Source organism: Pararge aegeria, chromosome 17 (genome assembly GCF_905163445.1).
Source record: "Pararge aegeria chromosome 17, ilParAegt1.1, whole genome shotgun sequence".
Lineage (NCBI taxonomy): Eukaryota > Metazoa > Arthropoda > Insecta > Lepidoptera > Nymphalidae > Pararge > Pararge aegeria.
This window is the reverse complement of record NC_053196.1, coordinates 16,355,355-16,376,923: the sequence shown is the minus strand read 5'-3', so window position 1 is coordinate 16,376,923 and position 21,569 is coordinate 16,355,355. Positions and strand designations below refer to the sequence as shown.

At 37.1% G+C, this 21,569-nt stretch overlaps 1 protein-coding gene across 1 annotated transcript in view; it reads right to left on the bottom strand.

The window, feature by feature from the left end:
• Positions 1–21,569, bottom strand: part of LOC120630808 (golgin subfamily A member 4-like) — an 88,823-nt gene that overhangs the window by 57,985 nt on the left and 9,269 nt on the right. The window contains exons 7-8 of the mRNA XM_039900099.1: positions 20,280–20,345; positions 8,455–8,556 (exon numbers count right to left, since the gene is read on the bottom strand). Coding sequence (XP_039756033.1) covers positions 8,455–8,556; positions 20,280–20,345 — 168 coding nt within the window. The remainder of the gene's footprint in view (positions 1–8,454; positions 8,557–20,279; positions 20,346–21,569) is intronic.

Here is a 21,569-nt window from a genome sequence, read left to right as displayed (position 1 = left end):
GGATTTCCGCAAAGTAACGCCTGCTTCTATCCAATATTTAACATAGGGTTCTTTTTGTTCCAGGAAAAATAACGGTCACATGGGATTAAAGCGAAAAACAGCAAGCTTGTTTATAAAAGCATATTTATCTTTGAATTCACGATTATAACTGACGCATTATTCGCCGCCTAGTGACGGCAGACCAAAATAATGTCGTCACTACTCCGGCTTTTACCACGGGTATCGTATGACAAAGGGATAACGGAGAGGGAAGCAGCGTCTTCTGTGCTACTACTACCGTCTACAGTTATAAACAAACCGTCTGCCCAGCTTTTTTTTTTAGCTTACCGGTACGATGTCGCGTAGTAACCGATCAGGGGAACAGGTTTAATATAACTTCTATACCCCTTACAGCTTAGTCATTTAACATCTTAGACTGCATCATCACTTACCAGCAGATGAGATTGCAGTCAACTAAGTTGTAGTATAACAAATAAAAACAAAGGCTATTTAGGATAACCGCTAAGACTCTTACAATAAACCGAAAGCGAATAAAGAAAATAAGGGCACCCGCATGCTGCTGCTGATGATGATGATGATGACGATGATGATGATGATGATGATGGTGATGGTGATGACGATGACGATGATGGCGATGGTGATGATTATGATGATGACGACGCACGCGTACTAGGTCGCGAAGAACTGCTACAATATGTAAGTACCTATGTAACAGAGGGCCGGAACTAGCGAGTTAAATTATTACAATAGTTTCTGCAGAGGTTTTAGTTCAATTGACTTAAGTCGACTTCGACCCAAATAAAGGATAGATGTATATACTTATATGCATTATTTACTTATTTCCATAATCGCTAAAAACTTTATTTATAACAAAAGAATTATGAACATACGGAACTAATATTGAGGCATCAAAAACCACTCCACTTTATTAGTGTTTCCATTCAACAGTTGACAGTAATTATTGTTACTAACACTACTCATGTGCTAGAAGTTTACCATAAAATGGAGAAAATGAGAAAAATGGGAAAAGTATGTTTGCTAGTAACATTGTGGTTGTGAAGTAAAATTAGCGCGGGACGTTTTCATGTTATTTGGACACCATGCACTGCAAACAATAAATTCTGAATCTGAATATTCTGTATGTTCCTAAGTCTGTGGAGGTCCTTTTTTTCTTTTTCAGTCCACTACGAAGTACGCCGTTCTCAGCAAATTCACCTCATGGTAAGTGATAATGAAGTTAGAGTTTGTGTCGGACTAACCTTTTGGTATTCCAAAGCATAGCAGTTGTGTAAATTCCATACCGTTAATCGGTTTTTTTATCCACACGGTGTCGTTCCGGAAAGATAAATCACGTCTCTATCGTAACACCCTACAGATCCAGAGAAAATTCTGAAATAATAACTTGCTGGGAAACGAAACCCGGGACGTTTCACTTATAAGACTACAGCTCTCATCACTGTGGCTGGGTGCTAAAATCTAACCGAATCGTAGTTTATATGCCACTTAGTAACCCCAAACGAAACGTTATAAATTCTATAAAACTTGAGCACTCAAGCATCATTAAGACCCCCAGCTGGTAAAATATGAAGGGCCATGCATAGTTAACCAGTACGCGGCCGGGCGAGGCACTGCACTGTTTATGATTATGACAAAGGGCCCGGAACACGTGTCCTCTCAGCACGTGAGAACTTTTGTCACATCCACTTCATGGGACGCCTGCTTGCGAGTTCTGTCTTCCTGGTATCACGCACGCTTTTTTATTTATTTTTTATTTACGCCTACCCCTAATATTGTAATAGGGGTAGGCTTAAATAAAAATATCATAATCCTTCTACACTAATATTGTAAAGACGTAAAGCTTGTGTGTTTGTGAATTTATTAATTTGTGACACTGTCGGGGGTAATCTCTAGATCAACTGATTCGATTTTGAATATTCTTTCACCAATATAAAGCCACATTTCTCGTGAGTGCCATAGGCTATATAATAAACTGAAAAGAACTTTTCATATAAGTCAGATTTGCAAAGTAACTTGGTTTGTTTACTTCAACGCGAGGATCTCAAGAACTACTGGTCCGATTTGAAAAATTATTTCAGTGTTGGATAGCCCATTTATCGAGGAAGGCTTTATAATATATACATATATATATCATGAGGCTAAGACCAATAGGACCATAGCACCATAGCACCTATAAATGTTTTAAAATCGGGTGTATATTTCCTTTTGATAGCTTCCGCTGCGTGCGCTGCGTAAACGGTTAAGGTTTCGATAAAATCATGTATAAGAAAGCTGTTGTACTTTAAAAGATCTAAAAAAAAAGTACACTTCTTCTTAGTGGTGTCTCCTTACGAAGGAATCGTTAATTCTGTCTCAGCTTTGGAGACCGCAGCTCTAAATAATGATTTGGTTCTCTTTCCAAACCATTGTCGTTAGTTTTTGAGCTATGTATTATATTTTTTTGAGTTCCGGCTTTTTATGTTTGCTACTTTACCCTGTATGTACACCTTTCTTACACACAAAAACAAAAAAATATATATAATAACTAATAAGACACTAAGACTATATGCAGCAGACGATAGTCAAATATTTCATGATCCCCAAATATTAATAAATAACAACCGTGTAGAAAATAAAACAAGGAAGCGTATCCAAACGGCAGACAGAGGAGAGGAATGTTCTGAAAGTTTTGAGGAACACGTAAACATCATTAAACGCGCTGCGTACGGCAGTTTTTACTTACGGACTTTAATTGTCATAAACAGATGCTTTCAGCGAGCGTTAGTTTAATAATAATATGTCTGGTAAAGATAGTTAACCTTTGAAGCTGTTATAAGATTTGACTGGGCTGGGCTGACTGAATATATAAAGGGTATGCCGCAATAATTTTACTTCTTAATGTATTAAGAAGAGATGTGATAATTAAAGTAAAACAATCTTATTATGATGATTATAACGGGTAGGTACTGAATAAGGGAATTTCTCTCGCCATTTCATTAGCTCCCGACTTGGTGACAACGGAATTGTCTCAAGAGTACTCTACTCACTCACCTCACGAGTATGTACTGCTCTAGCGGGCCAAAATCTTCCCACTATACCAAAAATGAATTAAATCCCAAACTTAGATTTAAACCTTGGACTTCTCGGCTCTAGGAAACAATCCACACCTCAGCAAAAGGAAGATCGGCACCCCTCTTAAAAACATTGAAGCATTCTTTACGTATCCGTGGAATGACACTAAGACAAGGGTGTGAATCTTTACGCCACTTTGAAGCACAATAACGGAAGTAGATCCTGATTCCTGACTAATAATATAGGAACGAAATATATTTCGTGAAAGATTGTTTACAGCTAACGAACCCTTAAGGTTGCTGTAATTGCTCGAAAACAATTTATCACAAGAGTTTAACGGCATCTACTCATCATCACATCAACAGCAATACAGAAGTCCTCTGCTGGGTTAAAGGCCTCTCCCAACAGGGGTTAGCTCGTTATGACCACGCTGGGCAGACGGGCTGGAGATCGCTGTAGTTGGTAGCATAAATAAATAAATAAATATACTACGACAATACACACATCGCCATCTAGCCCTACAGAACGCGTAGCTTGTGTTATGGGTAGTAAGATGACTGATGAATATTTTTTTTGAATATAATACACATAAATACTTATAATGTACATATAAACACCCAGACACCGGAAATCATTCATGTTCATCACACAAACATTTTCCAGTTGTGGGAATCGAATCCGCGGCCTTGGACTCAGAAAGCAGGGTCGCTGCCCACTGCGCCAATCAGCCGTCCATAAAAACTAGAGGACGCTGCTGCCCGTACTCTGATCTGCAGACAACTGTATTCTGATCTGAAGACACCAAATGGCACGGGGATCTACCCAGGTCAAAGTTTATATAAAACGTAAGCTTACAGAAAAATCCAATTATAATGGTAAGGATTACTTAAACGATAAAAAAGCTTTGATTTTGATTTGGTCAGAGTGTCCCTTTTTGTCTATCTCCCTGTCTGGGAGTCCCTGAGATTCCCTGCCTTTTTGGAATTTAAAATTTTCTCTGCTCTGCTGGTGACCCACCTTAGTAAGACGGCCAGGCGAAATTATATCCCCGGTCTTAGCCCCTGACAGGAGATTTAGGAAGCCAGTTTAAATTGCCTTAAAAACGCACATAGAAAACTCTTAGAAAAGTAAGTGTTGCGTTCTGGGATTCGAACTCAACCCCCCTAAGTCCTAACCACTAGGCTATCACCGCTTCATCCTATCCACCGTATCCTTAAAATACATCCAAGAAGTAGTAGTATGTAAGTGGGCCGATGAGTTGAATTTTAGGGCAGTGTTACACAACTAATAGCCATCCTTGTGGCTCGGTAAAAGCAATACTTATGCACTATATTATGCGTGATTCAAAACACTGTACAATTAGTGGGTCATGTACACGTAATAGAAATTAGAGGCATGGTACAGACAAAGGCAGAATATGTTATTAAACTCCTCATATCCAGTGGCGTGCATAGAGAGTATGTACAGGGTATGCAGATGATATAAAATGTAAAAAGTCTCCAGTACGATTCATAAATACTTAAGGGTAGGCTTTTATATTCTTACAATGCCTATCCTTAAGTTTTTTATGTGAAACTCCTGTGTTCTTTTTATGTACAACTCCGTTTTGAAACTCCGTTTACCAAATTGAATAAATAGCTTGCTTGAAACAAATTGGCCGAAAATGTTAGGCAAATTTATATAAAAATAAGAAAAGTAACTTTCGATCGGGACTGTCCAGCAGTTCAATGAATAATGAAATTAAAATCATTATCTCGAGTGTTCTAATGCCGCGATCCCTACGATGTGGGTGAACATCTGGCTACGGGAGAGTGGATGCATTACAAACATTAGGTTATCTGCATTTTACGGTAAGGGCTTGCTTTTTTATTTATGGAATAGCGCTTGGTTGCAATTTCATCTTATGGTACGAGATGATACGCTTGCCTGGAAGATCATCTGCATATCGTCTGCGAAAAGTGCAGAAGTCATTTGTGGGATTGAGTATACGCTTTTATAATATGATTCCTAAGGTAATTTTGGACCTACCAATGCATAAGTTTAAAGAATGTGATAAAACACATTTATTACAGCGAGGTTATTATACAAGTGATGAATTTCTTCTTTTAATTTTAAGGTTGCTTGGAAGCTTCCGGCTCCGCTTTCATCTCTCACAATATAGAAAAATGAATTTTAAAATGTAAAATTTAAATTGTTGATATTGGAAAAGATCAACTGCTGAGTTTCTTGCTTCTTCTCGGTAGAATCTGCCTTCCGAACCGGTCTTAGAGTCACTACACACAGACAGACTTGACGTTTCCAAAGCGCTTATATTAGGCCTACTTGAAATAAATGAATTTTGAATTCTTTTGAATATGAATTTTGATCCCTAATCGCTATTGATTTAAAGGTACTTACATTATAAGTAGGTGGTGGGGAAAACAGAAGCCAGAAGGGCAATATAAATCTTTGCGGCGTGTATTAAAAACGAGGAAGCTTTTTGTTAGTATCCATGGAATATCAACAACGTAAGGGAACACAAGGTACGGTACCATGTGATACCTCGCTTGATGGGAAACAAATGTGGATAGAGCCAGATCAAAAAATATTCAGTCATGTGGTTACATATCTAGCAAAACCTGTCCTTTCACTAGTTTTCACTGATTTTAACAACAGTAATTCATCATCATCAAACCTTAACGGGGTCTACTCTCAGAATGAGAAGGGTATAGGCGGAGAAGGGTGCGGATAGGTAGACTTAACACGCCTTTGAGGATGGAGAACTCTAATTCCCGTTTTCAATAACGACGAACAAGGCAATGCCTAAATAAGTAACGCTTAAACTAAAGAGATTCCTAGGCATACATCTACCGTTCGCCAATAGTTATCATCAGAAGAGTTGGTGAAACGTTTTTTATTTAACGATTCATTTTAAGTGTGTAGTTTTAATTATTTATGTATTTCATATAAATTGAGGATCTTTTTGTTATCTATTTATATAGGTATTTATGTTATATATTTTATTTGTATTTATATGTAATATATTTATATAGTTTTATTTATAATATATATATATTTTATTTATATATTTGTATAATTTTAAATATTATTTATTGCACCACCTACCTCTTTTCTATGTTTTTTCCTTTTACGCCATTGGTTGCCTGGAAGAAATCGCTACGTAGCGATAAGGCCACCAAATTGTACTCTCTTGATATGTATTTATATCTCAGTAACTACTTTTTTTCTTTGGTGTACAATAAAAGTTCGTTTTCGTTCATTCGTTCATTCATTCATTCATTCATTCTATAGACATCGCATGAAAAATTAGGCATTCGATTTAGGCGATGCCTAGGTTTTGTGAGACTAGGCATAAGGCACGCATGTTCCAACACGCTGTTTTATGTCACTGTTAAAACAAGATATATTTAATTTCTTTAATTCAAAACGAATGTATAAAATATCTCCGTATCTTAAAATTTATAACAGTTTTGAAAAATTGGTCGATTGCTAAAGCCTATTACTCTTTAAATGAATTTTTGATGACAGTTGACGTGAAGACTGTTATTTTGCTGACTCTGCTAGTCATCAGGATGAGATTTAAAAGGAAGAAAAAAAATTAGAATCTGTTTTATTTTAATTTATTTGTTTCACAGTGCTTTTTTCTTTTTAGGATTGTTTTACTTTTGCTTAAATTATTTATAATCATTTATATATTTTGAACATTGATTCTACATTGTAATTATACTTAGATTTTTTAATAATTATTTGTTTATAAGTATACGCCCGGCTGTGGGTACACTGTTTTGAATGCTTTTCTACTCTTGTTAACTGCCTTTCTATGTGTAAACAGTGAACAATCAAATTCTATTATATTCTATATCTCAAAAGTTAAGGCATGCAGGTCTCCAAACGATGTTTTCCTTGAACGTGAAAGCTATATGCATATTTATTTGCACAAAGCGCACATAACTTGGAAAAGTAGAGGTACGCCAAAGTCCTAACCACTATGCTAAAGAGACATACAAGACAGTAAGTGCGTGCAACGAAATGACGGCCCAGCTTAATACGATAAGTTCGATGTAAGACAGCATTTAGTTTTGATTAGACGCGGCGTGCGGTCGCGACGCTTGCGCATAGTAAATAATGCAAGGGTATAAATAGACGCGTTCACTCACCCGCGTGCACTAACTGCGTCTAGGTAGCCATTTGCGTGTATATGTACGCGCGCACATGAACGGCGTGAAGATAATACGTATGTTTTAAATAAAACATATAAATTAAAAACTTTAAAAAACTTTGACTTCCAATATTGTATACATCAGTTTTCTAGTCAAGCCCTTTTATTTGACTACTTCTTAGACCAGGGCGCGTTTGGAACCCTCGTAACTTTAGTTTTAAGTTTACAAATATGGTTATCGCCATTATCTCACTACCGTGTACTTCTCATGTAATATACTCATCAAAAGTGCCACCTATGCCTACTTATAAGGGTATTTTTTGACTTTGACTTTAATGATTATGACGCACTTTTTATTTGTCATAAGTCCTCTGTTTTACACGCAACACTGAAATTCATCACTATTTGGGAATGCCAATATTAATTGAGAATATTAATAGATATAACCCTAAATGTCTGAAACGCGTCTTAAAACACTCCAATCCACTTGCATACAGACGTCTGAAGCGGGCAGAAATGATCCTGGCACTCCTTTCAGCCGTTAAAGCCACTATAAAGGTACTATCATCTATTTATAGTCTATCGACTGATTTTAGATCGCTGTAGTTGTAGAAGTCAATGATAACAATAAAAAAAATCCAAAAGTGCACGACTCATAATGCTCATTTAATTATCAAATATTGAAAAAAAAAAAAAAAATTAAAACAGCTGTAAGTAATGCACAGGCACAGTGGAAAGTGATGCACAGGCGCCCCTGCTGGAATAAAATGTACATAATATCTATAGATATAGATATATCCCCATCTATGTTAATTTTACATGGATAGATATACAGTCTTGCAGTTTTCGTTTTTTATTAATTGCAATTAAACTACACTGAATTAATTAATCATTCGCATTCAGTGACCTACAATCGTCGATTAGAATTTTTTTAAAAAAATTTTAAACTCAAATAATGGATTTTTTCACAAGTTAGAGTGTTTTCGGGTTTCACACATGACGGACAGGAAAATTGTTTGACCTATTTTGGTGCTTTTTCCAATTCTATTGCAGTAAATCAATTTTTTAAAAGTATGGAATTAATCTCCATTAAATTATCTCGACAATAGTATGCAAAATATCTTGATTCCGTTAACTAACAAGATTATAATAATAAAAATAGCCGCCAAAATGAGTCGTGCAAAACAGTATAAGTTTTCTAAATACAGTGATAGAACTCCACTAACCTCTTTCTCCTGGCTCGACTTGTCAGCATGGATCCTGTCTCGCAAGGCCACCAGTTCCAGCGGCCAGCTCGAAAGCTCCGCGTCGGGGTCGGATAGAAGCACCTGGGTAGCATACCAGATATTAGTTAACTAATTAAACATATACCCGTATATAACAATACATCAAGGGAAAAAAAACGTGGTTTCGGTCTTTTATAGTGTCCAAGATAAAAAAAATATATTTACACACATCGCCATCTTGCCCCAAAGTAAGCGAGAAGTTTGTGTATGAATACTAAGATGACTGATAAATATTTCAATGAATAATAAACATTACGACACATATAAACACCCAGACACAGAAAAATATCCATAAATAATAAATAAACTACGACAATACACACATCGCCATCTAGCCCTAAAGTAAGCGTGGCTTGTGTTATGGGTACTAAGATGACTGTTGAATAATTATATGAATAATATACGTAAATACTTATTATATAAACACCCAGATACTGAAAAACATTCATGTCCATCACACAAACATTTTCCAGTTGTGAGAATCTACAGCCACGGCCTTGGACTCAGTCAGCAGGGTCGCTGCGCCAACCGGCTGTCCTAATACCTACCCGAAGGAAGCTAGATAGGAACTAGAAAGTTTGCCAAAAGGAACTTATAACAGAGCCACTGTTGTCAATCCGTGTCAGCAGGCTTGTAGCTCATGCTACTACAAGCTACTGCATGCTAGCATTGGTTTTTTCGACATCTTAATCATGTTAATGGTAGGTCTATTCATGTTAGATTACGAACTTTCATACGAAACCTCTGGTGTGGAAGTCGAACTAGCGCTTATCCGGTTTTGTCTACACTAATATTATAAAAAGGAAAGATACCCGATAAACTTTAAAACTACTCAATCGATTTGTTTAATTCTTGCACTATTCGAAAGCTATAGAAGGTGAAATCGGTATTACAACGATAATATCTTCACTCGAATCGGAGATCTTTACCAAAATAAATGGCTCGAACTACGCAGTTTATACTTTTTGTGAACAAAACACTACCCTAACCAAACCTACCCCTTGGTGCTACAATCCTATGTAAAATTAATGACTATAAAAAAATAACACAAATTCACAGCATAGTTTATTTTCAGAAAACATAACCCGAATGCATAAATAACCTTTTTATCACTTTAAAGCACAGACAACGCTAGAACTTCTAACAGAAAACAAAACTATTTATCCTTTTAAGTCGTTAGGAATCACTAAAATTGCAGACTAAATCTTAATTTAAAAAAATCACATTATTCGAAGAATAACCGTCGATAACTGTCGTTAAGAATTAAAAAAATAATAATCTTCAGTAACTTACAATCACGTCAGTCATTTTGTTCCCCATTTCACTGTCAGTTTACTTTTTTGACTACCCGCACTTTTAGCAAGTTTTATTTAAGACACTTATGTCCACAGACCTTTTTTTTTATATAGCAGAAGAACACTACACAGTCAACAACAAGTCCCTTCTTATTACCCACACGGACTTTTCACAGTACGGTTACGATGACTATTTCCTTATTCGGTACCTTTTCTGATAAATTGTGAACTTGTTGTCTTCATACAAAACGCATGATTTTACAGAGACAGTTGCAACTTTCATTAGCCTATTTACACCGGGCACAGGTAGGAGACTAGTGTAGAAGAGGGTTTGAGGAGGGTTTTACAGCGCAGACCCACCACGCTGCAACAACGTGTGTTGGCGTGCTTAGACGATTTTTATGACATTTATGAGATAATAACGGGGAACGACTGCTTAACGTGCTCTCGGAAGCACGAGGCAAATTAGTAAGTACAGTTTGGTACAATGTTTTGGAAATCTCGAACCGATTGAATCAAACCTAATACCTCGTGATCCGTAGTTAAAAATGCTAACCACTAGACCAACGAGGTAATAATACCTATACTAATTGCTAAGAAAAGTATGGAGATATCAAATCGACAGTTAGTAATTACTGTTAGAAAATATACTAAAAGTATTAACGCCAAGATAGGTGGAGAGTTCGTTCACTCACAAACAAATTTTTAAGGTTTTCAAATTAAAAAATATTCCGAACAAGATTCAACACACGAATGCACAAATCACTGACACTGCAGCCGTGCTACTGATGATAATAATATTATAATAATGGCATGACCCCACCCTTATCAGCGGCCCCTACTAATGTTATGTAAACAAACATTTATTATTGCTTATTGGTTTGTGCACAAGAAAGACTTTATTATATTGTTTGGCATAAGAAAGACCTTTGTAGGTATAGCTACCTAAGGATAATGTTTATGCATTATTAGCGTCTTTAACTAACTTAGTAAGTAATTAACTAATTTCTAAATCCTTAACGACTGAAGGTTAAACACGGCGACTTTTATACAAGGCTAGCGAGAAAAGGGGCGAGAAGAAGCCGATTTTGCCGATAACAGTATCAAAATGTGTATGTTCGTTTGTCCCGTATGTCCGGCTCAACCGCTGAACCAATCTTGATGAAAGTTGGTACTTGCCTGCATCACCATGACTTCAACCGATTGATGTCCACTGCTGGACAAAGGCCAATTGTAAAGAGTACCAACATCCACGGTCCTGGGCCGCTTGTTTCCAGCGGCTCCCAGCGACTCGCTTGATGTCGTCTGTCCATCTCTTTAAGGGTGGGGTAATACTGTGTTTATCGGTGCGGGCACACCATTCCAGCACTATGGGACCCAACGTCATCGGTTCTCTAAGCGATGTGCCCCGTCCATTTCCAGCTTCGCGACTCGTTTAGCTATGTCAACTCTAGTTCTTTTACAGATCTACTCATTCCCGTAGACATACTCCTAGCATATTTATTATTTATTATTAAACTCTTTATTTGTATACCACAACATTAACATATATAAAATATAACAAAAACAAAAACATATTGAAAAAAGTAGTAATACAGAAGGCGGCCTTATCGCTTAATAGCGATCTCTGCCAGGCAACCTTTGAATTAGGACAAAAAAGAAGAGGAGAATAGACTGCTGCATAGCATAGGTCTCTCCATCGCCTGCTAAATGACTCAGAGCCTTCTTATGAGCCCCATAGCAAGCGATCACGTTGCAGAGCCGTAAATCAACACTGGCAACACGCACTATTCGAAGACTTTGAATGCATTTGGATTAGGAGGTTCACCTCTTTATCAAAATTTTACCCACCTTACTCGATCATTAAGGGTATATGAAGGAGAACGGGCAACAGCGTCCTTTGTGCTACAAGTACCATATACTGCGATGACCAACCCGTCAGACCAGCCCAGCGTTGTGATTAAGAACAAAACCTCTCATTGGTTGGATGACTTTAGTTCAGCAGCAAGGCTAGCATGGGCAGGTGTAAATTTGCTCCCCGGGGAAAGGATATAAATTTGCCTTCTCCCACAGCTTTATCAAATTACAGAACACTGGCGCAAAGGTATCCAAATAATATATGTGTAATAATGAACGGTGGTAAAATTCTCCTATTCCCTGTTCCCGTGTGATAAACGACTAAGACACCGGGAGGTATCTTTGCATCGTTCGAGTCCATTTAGGACTGAATTGTATAAAAAATGCACCCGTATTTATATCAAAATACCCTCCAACTCAATGTCATGAACATAACTTTAATTATTTACCCACTTTATAAAATTACCGTAACACGTGCTTTGGCAGGTTGACGTTAATAATATCCCCTGTCAGGGGATACAAATTTTATCTCCTGCCTGTGCGAGACCTGCTGAGGACTGTTGCACTACCAATGGATACTTTTTAAGATTATAGGTCGCCAGTTCCAGAAGTTAATTTTTATGGCGGGCTTATAAAAATGTCAATCGTTTTATTTCGTACATTGAAACAAACGAATGTCTGCAGACAGCGTGGTCAGAAACGGGGTCATTCATGCGAAAAATGTCACTCGTTTTTTGGCGCGGCGCCAGTCGTTGTTTATATTTCAAAACGAGTGCGTTCACTCGCCGATGAGTGTGCACCACTAAATATAGAGGGGCACTTGCAATGTCTTTTTCTAGTACTTTAACGATTATGAAGGGGTTTATAATAAGACATGTTTTGTCAGCGGAAGTATGGGATTTATAGATTCTATTATGAGCGCAACGCTCGATGATATTAAAAGCACTTTCTAGATCAGCTTTCGCAGCAAAGGGCTCCCTATACAACAGGCCTGTGCCTATCAAAATATATATTAGAGGTTTTAATATCGTATCATATGAAAAGATACTAGACGGCTTAAAAAGCTAATCGTGAAAAATAACAGGCCAGATTCGGACGCACAAAAGTGTGACATTTATCCAGTTACCGACACCGATAAGTGTTACTCTATCAGCGCAACTAGGCGTTTCTGTTCATTGGCTTGGGTATGAAAAGGGTGACAGGACGGGTAAATCGCTAAAGGGCCCCCGGGCCCCGCCCTAACTGGATGGGTACCCTGAGCATAGGAAGATCCTAATATTAATAATTACAATCCTATACCAATAGTGTATTTATTTGTTTGTTTGTCGTTCCTTCTCGCCCTCAACTTGATTTTTGGCATAGTTGAAATAATTAACAGGTTATTTTTAATCCAAGGATAACAAAAGGTTTCCATGGGATATGTAAAACACGTGGACGAGGAACGCGGGCTTACAGCTGGTATTAAATAAAATTTATAACATTCTTAGTTCAATCCAATTCAAGTAACCTGTTTATACGTCTAACCAAAAACGTGTTGACATTTGTAAGTCAAAGATATCGCCATGCTCTTTCACAACGCATCCGGTATGGAAGAAATGTTCTGTCTCATGGTTTTTTTTATTCATATTTGCGTCTTAGGACTTTTATCATAGCAAATAATAAATAATAGTAAGTTAAGCTCGGGGAATCTCCGCTTTCTGTAAGTAAGTATAAAAAGAGTCCGGCGTTCGCATTCATCAATTGGTTGTTTACAAAAAATTATATTCTTAAATAAATAACATTAGTCGTACCTTAATATAAAAAATTATTTGATGATTTTGTAATGAGTGATATCCAACCACAACGATGATTTAGCTACGGGCCTGTAACGATTTAGTACATCACTGCAAGTATCCTCTTCATCACATCGACCTCTTACCGGCCCACAGTGCAAGGGTCTCCTCCCACAACGAGTAAGGTATAAGACGGCCGACTGGCGCAGTGGGCAGCGACCCTGCTTTCAGAGTCCTAGGCCGTGAGTTCGATTCCCACAACTGGAAAATGTTTGTGTGATGAACAGGATTGTTTTTCAGTGTCTGGGTGTTTATCTGTATATTATAAGTATTAATTTGTATTATATTCATAAAAATATTTAACAGGTATCTTAGTACCCATAACACAAGCTACGCTTACTTTGGGGCTAGATGGCGACGTGTGTATTGTCGTAGTACATTTATTTATTTATTTATACGCCGCAGCCCACCACGCTGGCCCAGTACGTATTGGTAGACTTCACACGCCTTTGAGAACATTGTGAGAACTATCAGGCATGCAGGTTTCCTCAGGATGGGTTTCATCACCGTTGATATTTAAATTACTTAAACTATTAGGTATCCTTTTACTTTGTAATTATTGTACAGCAAGAGTACATCTAGTCTTTTACACCAGACTTGTGCGACTTAGTGACTCTTACAGATTTACTTATCGCTACTAAATAATATTAGAATTTAAATGTCAATGTAAGTTTGTTTGTTACGCTTTCACACAAAAACTACATAACCGATCCTCATGAAACTTTGTACACATATTCTTGGAAGTGTTAGAAGTAATATAGCATGCTTTTTACCCCGATATTAAGCTCGGTTCCTATGGGAGAGGGGATGAGTGTTTGACGATTTTACACCATAACTCCGACAAATTATAACAGATTTAAATAATTATTTTTGCACTATAGAGGTTATAATATTTGATTAATTTTGCCCAAACTGTGGTTGGAGATAGAGGACAGAACTCCTCAGCAGACAGCAGCTTAAATTTTTTTTAGAACTACAACTAAGTTGAATGCCACATCAATAAACAAAATCAAACGCAGACGAAGTCGCGGGCAACAGCTTGTAGATTTATAAAATCATCAACAGCTGAAAAATATACAGGAAAACTCAAAAGTTTACATTATTCCCTGTATTTTAACTTTAGTAGAGTTTTTAAGTTTTTATATTTAGCTATTATATATACACCTAATTCAGTAGGGTTGCCCCACCACAACCCACCCGCTTGACAAACATGCAAAATACCTCTTATGAATTAAATATAAACTAAAACATCATTTTATGTCATCATCATCATAAACTCATTAACCGGGCACGGGTCTCCTCTCAGAATGAGAAGGGTTTAGGCCGCAGTCCACCACGCTGCCCAAGTGCGGATTGGTGGACATCTAAAGGGTGGTTAATTTTTTTTACAATATTTTCTTGTTAAACGACGATAGCAAGTTAAAATACTTATAAATACTTATATATTATAAACTAGCTGTTGCCCGCGACTTCGTCTGCGTTTGATTTTTTTAAAGTATTCAGTATCGCTAAGCCTTAAATGCGTATAGTAGTATATATATATATATATAACATGTGAGTTGTGACTGTCAATTAATCATAGACAAATAATTTGCAATAAAATAAAATTGCGACTATAAAGTGCTTATATTAGGCCTATTTGAAATAAATGAATTTTGAATTTTATAATTAAAGACCTAAGCTATCCTATCTCTTAAGTTGGACCAGACTGCTCACGGTGTGCCAATTTAATTTAAAATCGGTTAAGTAGTATAGGAGTCCATCGCGGACAAACATCGTGACAGGAGATTTATATATATTAAGATAATATGGGAACAATGTAAACTTTTGAGGTAGACAGTTTTCATATATATATTTTTCGACTGTTGATGATTTTGTAAATCTATAAGTAAATCTTTAAGAGTAAAAAGTTAAAGTCGCGCACGTCTTATATAAAAAACTAGCTGTACTCTTGCTGTACAATAATTACAAACAAAGTAATTTAAATATCACTTGCTTCAACGCTGAAGAAACACATCGTGAGGAAACCTGCATGCCTGATAGTTCTCACAATGTTCTCGAAGGCGTGTGAATTCCGCCAATCCGCACTGGGCCAGCGTGGTGGGCTACGGCTTTAACCCTTCTCAATGTGGAAGGAGACCCGTGCACTGTAGTAGGCCGATGGATATAATGATGATGATGCCGACACTTTGCGCATTGAAGCACTGTGATAATTAAAAAGTATGCTCCTAAAGTTAAGACAAAAAGTAAAACTTACGCGACTCAAATGAAATTGCAAATCACGATCCGGCATTCCTTACACACATTGTATTCATATGGCACACACAAAAAAAAAACCACGATTTAAATTACAAACACAATAATATGACAACAAACTGTTCCTTTTTTGAATAATCAGTAGATATTTCACAACTTTTTTTTTACCTCGATGACACTATTGTAAACGAAATCGTCACAACAACTAAAGATGTACGGACCTTGCTCTATTTCGATCCGGCAAGGGAGTGAGGACTACATTTTATTAATGGTTAACTTTTTGTTCCCTGGCGCCTCTCCAATATGAGTGCGTAGGCCCATGGCGATAGGGTAAGGCACGCTGCCCACTACAAAACGTGTCATAATAAACAAAAACAAAGGCTTTTTTTGGGGGTAATATACCGATGTGGTATTACGTTATTACGTTAATATTACTGTACACCACAGTCAAAATTCACCGAAAATAGAGCGTATATAGCGATATTTTTCTTTGTTTTGTTGCTATCAATAATTGGGAGGAATGCAAAGTTTAAAAGAAAAATTACGCGGTGACAACCATAACAGCTATGTTTACATGGATAGTCAAATAGTGTAACGGTTACAATGGCAATAGAAGGATAAAAATAGATGATATTAAAACAATAATTGTCATTCACGTTCATACGCATACACATAAACTTGTGAATGTGATAACAATGAGCTAGGGTTGTCAATTTCGTTATTGATTAGTTATAAATAAATACTGATGTTATAATCGAGAAATAGTGATAGTTACTATTTCTCTAGTACCCCAAACGACCAAGTAGGTGTAGATGGTGAATAATGATAAAGCGCACTTGCTATAAGATTCCTGATTCCCGATTTAAAACGATCATTATAAAAAGAAGGTAGGTTGGAAGCGTTAAACTCTGCTCTCTTCTCCCGCAAGATAGAAAAATGATTGTAGGCAAATGTTGATGTTGGAAAAGAGCAACTACAAAGTTTAGGTTAGTTTTATTTACTACAGCGTCCTCCGTGCTACTACAACCGTCTACTGCGATCACGCACTCGTCTGTCGAGAGTGTTGATTATGGACCCTTTCTTCGGGAGAGGCCTTTAGTCCATCAGTGGACTGTTAAAGGCTATTGATGATTCCGTGGATTTGTTGGGAGATTTGATTGTTATGGCTCATAACCATCTTTGGTTCAAAGACTCAAAGGTCCTATAACTCATGGGTTATCTTAGGTCATTAGATTTGCATTAGACTTTTAACCCCGAGGTGAATACCTCGACAGTCGATCATAATATATCCCCACAGATGTAGTCGGAGGGTATTGGCAGATATTTTAGCAGGTGTAACGCAGTAAACAAGTGCTCTGGGTGTTCGAGTGGCAATTAGGTTAGTCGACCCCATTATATTTGGCAACCCCGACACTTCCGGGTGTAATGTACTGCAAATTCAATCTACGCGTGATACGTCTTTGAAACCATCACACGTTTAGTTTTATGTAAACGAATTCTTTGTAAGGACAACTGAAACAAAAGACATTTGAAAAATATACGCTTTCAAAATTCAAAATTCATTTATTTGAAGTAGGCCTAGTTTATGAAGCCACTTTTGGAAGGTCAAGTCAGTCTGTTAGTGACTCTACTACCTGTCCGGAAGGTAGATTCCAATGGGAAGAGCCGGCAAGAAACTCGCTTGTTACAATACTACTACGAACGAGCGATATCTTTAAGATAACCACTCTATAGTTTCATTATTGACTTGACGGCCGATCGGCGCAGTGGGCGGCGACCCTGCTTTCTGGGTCTAAGGCCGTGGGTTCGATTCCCACGACTGGAAAATGTTTGTGTGATGAACATTAATGTTTTTCAGTGTTTGGGTGTTTATATGTATATTTTAAGCATTTATGTATATTATTCATAAAAAATTTCAAGCTAGGTACGCTTACTTTGGGACTAGATGGCGATGTGTGTATTGTCGAAGTATATTTATTTCTTTATATATTTTTATTTTTTATTAAAAAAATATATCAAAAACTAAGTTAAGTTAGGCTGTCTAAGTAATTGCCTGCATGCCTTAAGAGTTCTCCATAACGTTTTCAGAAACGTGTGAAGTCTACCAATCCGCACTCGGCCAGCTAGATAGAAGACCTCTGTGGCTTAGCGTTACCGCTAAGCCGCATTGGATTTAAGATCACGGGTTCGATCCCTTCGATTTCGGAATTTATAAAGTCGAAATTTCCTCTGGTCTGGTCTGGTGGGCTAATTACCTCCCTACCCTAGATAAAGACGTGCCGCTAAGCGATTTAGCGTTCCAGTACGATGTCGAGTAGTAATTAATATAACTGCTTTAACAGGTCAGTCCGTTACCATCTTACTGACTGCATCATCACTTGCTCACAAGCAGGTGAGATTGCAGTCAAAGTAACTTTTAGTCGAATAAAAAAAAAGGATTAAGGCGTAAACAAAGCATTCTGAGACCCGTTCTCTGTAGTGGGCCTGTAATGAGTAGATAACAATGACTAAATTAACTGAATACGTTTATCTATAATCCACCTCGTCGTTATAGCAATTGGAACTTTATAATAGAAGACGAATTTTTAAAATATCGCATAAAACATTTTACGTACAAAATACGCCTCATAAAACCGGCACATGTTTACGTTAGGGCGATCCGTCGGCCATCACGTGTGGTATATGGGTTAAACATTGGATTCTCATCTGTTGCCACACTTCGCCTAGTGAAGGGGCAATAAAAATATTATGATGTTTTATTACTTTTCAAACGAAGCGGTGATAGCCCAGTGTGTAGGAGCTCGACTTCACTTTCGGGGGGCAGAGTTCGAATCCCAACACGCTCCTCTTTTTAAGTAATTAAAATATCACTTGCTTCAACGGTTAAGGAAAACATCGTGAGAAAACCTGTATGCCTCAGAGTTCTACATAATGTTCTCAAAGGTGTGTGGAGTCCACGAAGCCGCACTGGGCCAGCGTGGTGGACTACGGCAAAAGTTCTAAACCCTTCTCATTCTAACAGAAGACCCATAATACACGTGTAATATAAAAAGGGGAACAAGTTACAATCACTGAAAAAAAATATTGTTTCCAACACCACAATTTTTTTTCTCATAATACATAATACTTTGCAAATAAACCCTGTGCGACACGAATTGATTTAACGTCAGTAACATAAAAAGTATGAAAAAAAAAAAGTTTAAAAAAAATGTGGACGACACCACAATATTCTTATCAGTATCTATATATTTTATTGTAAGTTTATTATATGTACATATTATATATGTATATCCCTACTAATCCCTACTAATATTATAAATGTCAATGTAAGTTTGTTTGTTAAGTGTTTGTTTGTGAAGCGAACTACTAAACCGATCCTCATGAAACTTTGTACACATATTCTTGGAAGTGTTAGAAATAATATAGGATACTTTTTATCCCGACATTAAGTTTGGTTCCTTTAGGAGTGTATGACGATTTTACACCATAACTCCGACAAATTATAACCGATTTAAATAATTATTTTTGTACTATAGAGTTATAACATGTGTTTAATTTTGCCCAAACTGTGGTTGGAGATAGAGGACAAAACTCCTCAGCGGACAGCAGCAAACCCCTCAATTAAGGCTTAGCGATACTACATACTTCAATTTGTTTGAGATCTACAACTAAATTTAATGCCACATCAAAAGACAAAATCAAACGCAGACGAAGTCGCGGGAAACAGCTAGTATAGGTATATATGCATGTTTATTTAAATACACCACCTACCTCTCTTCTTGAGCTCTGTTTAACGCCTTTGGTTGCCTGGAAGAGATCGCTACGTAGCGATCTCTTCCGCCATATTGTATACTTTTTGTAAAAAATTTATTTCTATGTGGGCAGTGGGCGCGTCCAAGGCCGTGGGTTCGATTCCCACAACTGGAAAAATGTTTGTGTGATGAACATGAATGTTTTTCAGTGTCTGGGTGTTTATATGTCTAGTATAAGTATCCATGTGTATCATATTCATAAAAATATTCATCAGCTTTCTTAGTACCCATAACACAAGCTACGCTTACTTTGGGGCTAGATAGCGATGTGTGTCTGGTAGTAGTATTAAAAAAAAAAAAGAAATTATAATCTTAATATATATAAATCTCCTGTCACGATGTTTGTCCGCGATGGACTCCTAAACTACTTAACCGATTTTAAATTAAATTGGCACACCGTGAGCAGTCTGGTCCAACTTAAGAGATAGTATAGCTTAGATCTTTAATTACAGTCGCAATTTAATTTAATTGCAAATTATTTGTCTATAATTAATTGACAGTCACATGTTATATATATATACTACTATACTATATATATATATACTACTATACTCATTTAAGGCTTAGCGATACTGAATACTTTAAAAACAAAATCAAACGCAGACGAAGTCGCGGGCAACAGCTAGTTTTACTATATGTTTATGTGGTGTACAATGAAAGTATATTCATTCATTCATTCAGTCGTTCGGACTGACCAGTCGCGGCATACCGACCTGCACCTGGTGCTGCACCTCCTGCAGCATCTGCTGGCGCACCAGCTCGTCCCTCCCGCGATGCTCCTGTGACGTCACAGCGCGCGCACACACGAGCGGTTAGCAAGCGGCATTCCAGCATGCACCAGACATAACGTTACATTAGGGCCCGTGTACAGCGTACGGAACGTGACAGCTCGGGGGTAGGCCTGCTTATAAAATACCACCTTTCTGTTGCTAAATCTCCAGTTCGAAAAACTTCGTAATGAAAAACTTGTGTTCCAGAACTTCTCATAAGGAAAACTATTGACGGTCCAAGGAGATGGCCACAAGACTAATGTAAAAACCATCGCTTTTTAAACTAAACCGCTTAAATCGGATGCCTAATGAGTAAAAAAAACGTTTCACCAACTCTTAGATGATGAGTAACGACGTAAAATAAATTTAGTTTTTTATTTAAACCGCAAAATACCACATTTTGTGGCAAGAATCATAGACAAATTAGGTTATATCATAAACAAACGACCGTAAACGAATACTTAGTTTTAATAACTCATTAAATGCGCCTTACTGCAGGCGTTTTACCTGAGAGACTAATTAAAACTTGCAACTTTGGTAGCTTAGAAAGCTTTATTCATAAAACTTAGTTGCTCAAGTACTTCCAACAGTTAAAACCTACAAAATAACCAATAAATATCGAAGCTATACAACTAACTTCGACTTGTTTCAAACAAACTATTTTATAAACAGGCCCTTAAAGTAAGTAGAGAAAAGTATAAATTCGACAAGGGGTTTCCAAAAAATGCCCATTTGGTCCCAAAGTTACGAGGTGTCCAAGATGGGTGCTTGAATGAGCGTGTAATGGTAGTGAATCCGTACATTTGTATTTACATAATGGAAACATTCAACACCTTAGTTTAGTATAGGAAACACCAGAGAAAATGATTATACAGTCAACCTTTGCTTGTGTCCAATTCTGTAAAAAAAAGTAATCGGAAAGTTGTTTTTAGAAAAGCTTCATTTAGGTAATATTGCCTACCCACATTCAATGACGGCAAGAAAACTGTTGAGATTGGTTGGGATTGGTAACGAGAAAAGACAATAATAATTCCTCTCTCGATGGCAGTCCTAGCTACTGCTCACTGTTTATAGTTGTACATTACAAGAAGTATATATGCCCAGCGAATCATCTCTTAATATAAAGATTAAAAAAATGGTCTAGTTTTGGGGAAGCCAGTTGCTAAATTCCAAGCTGGTGTAACTTGGCGGCATTTTCATTTTGTTTATTAAATCTTATGCCATTCAGATTAA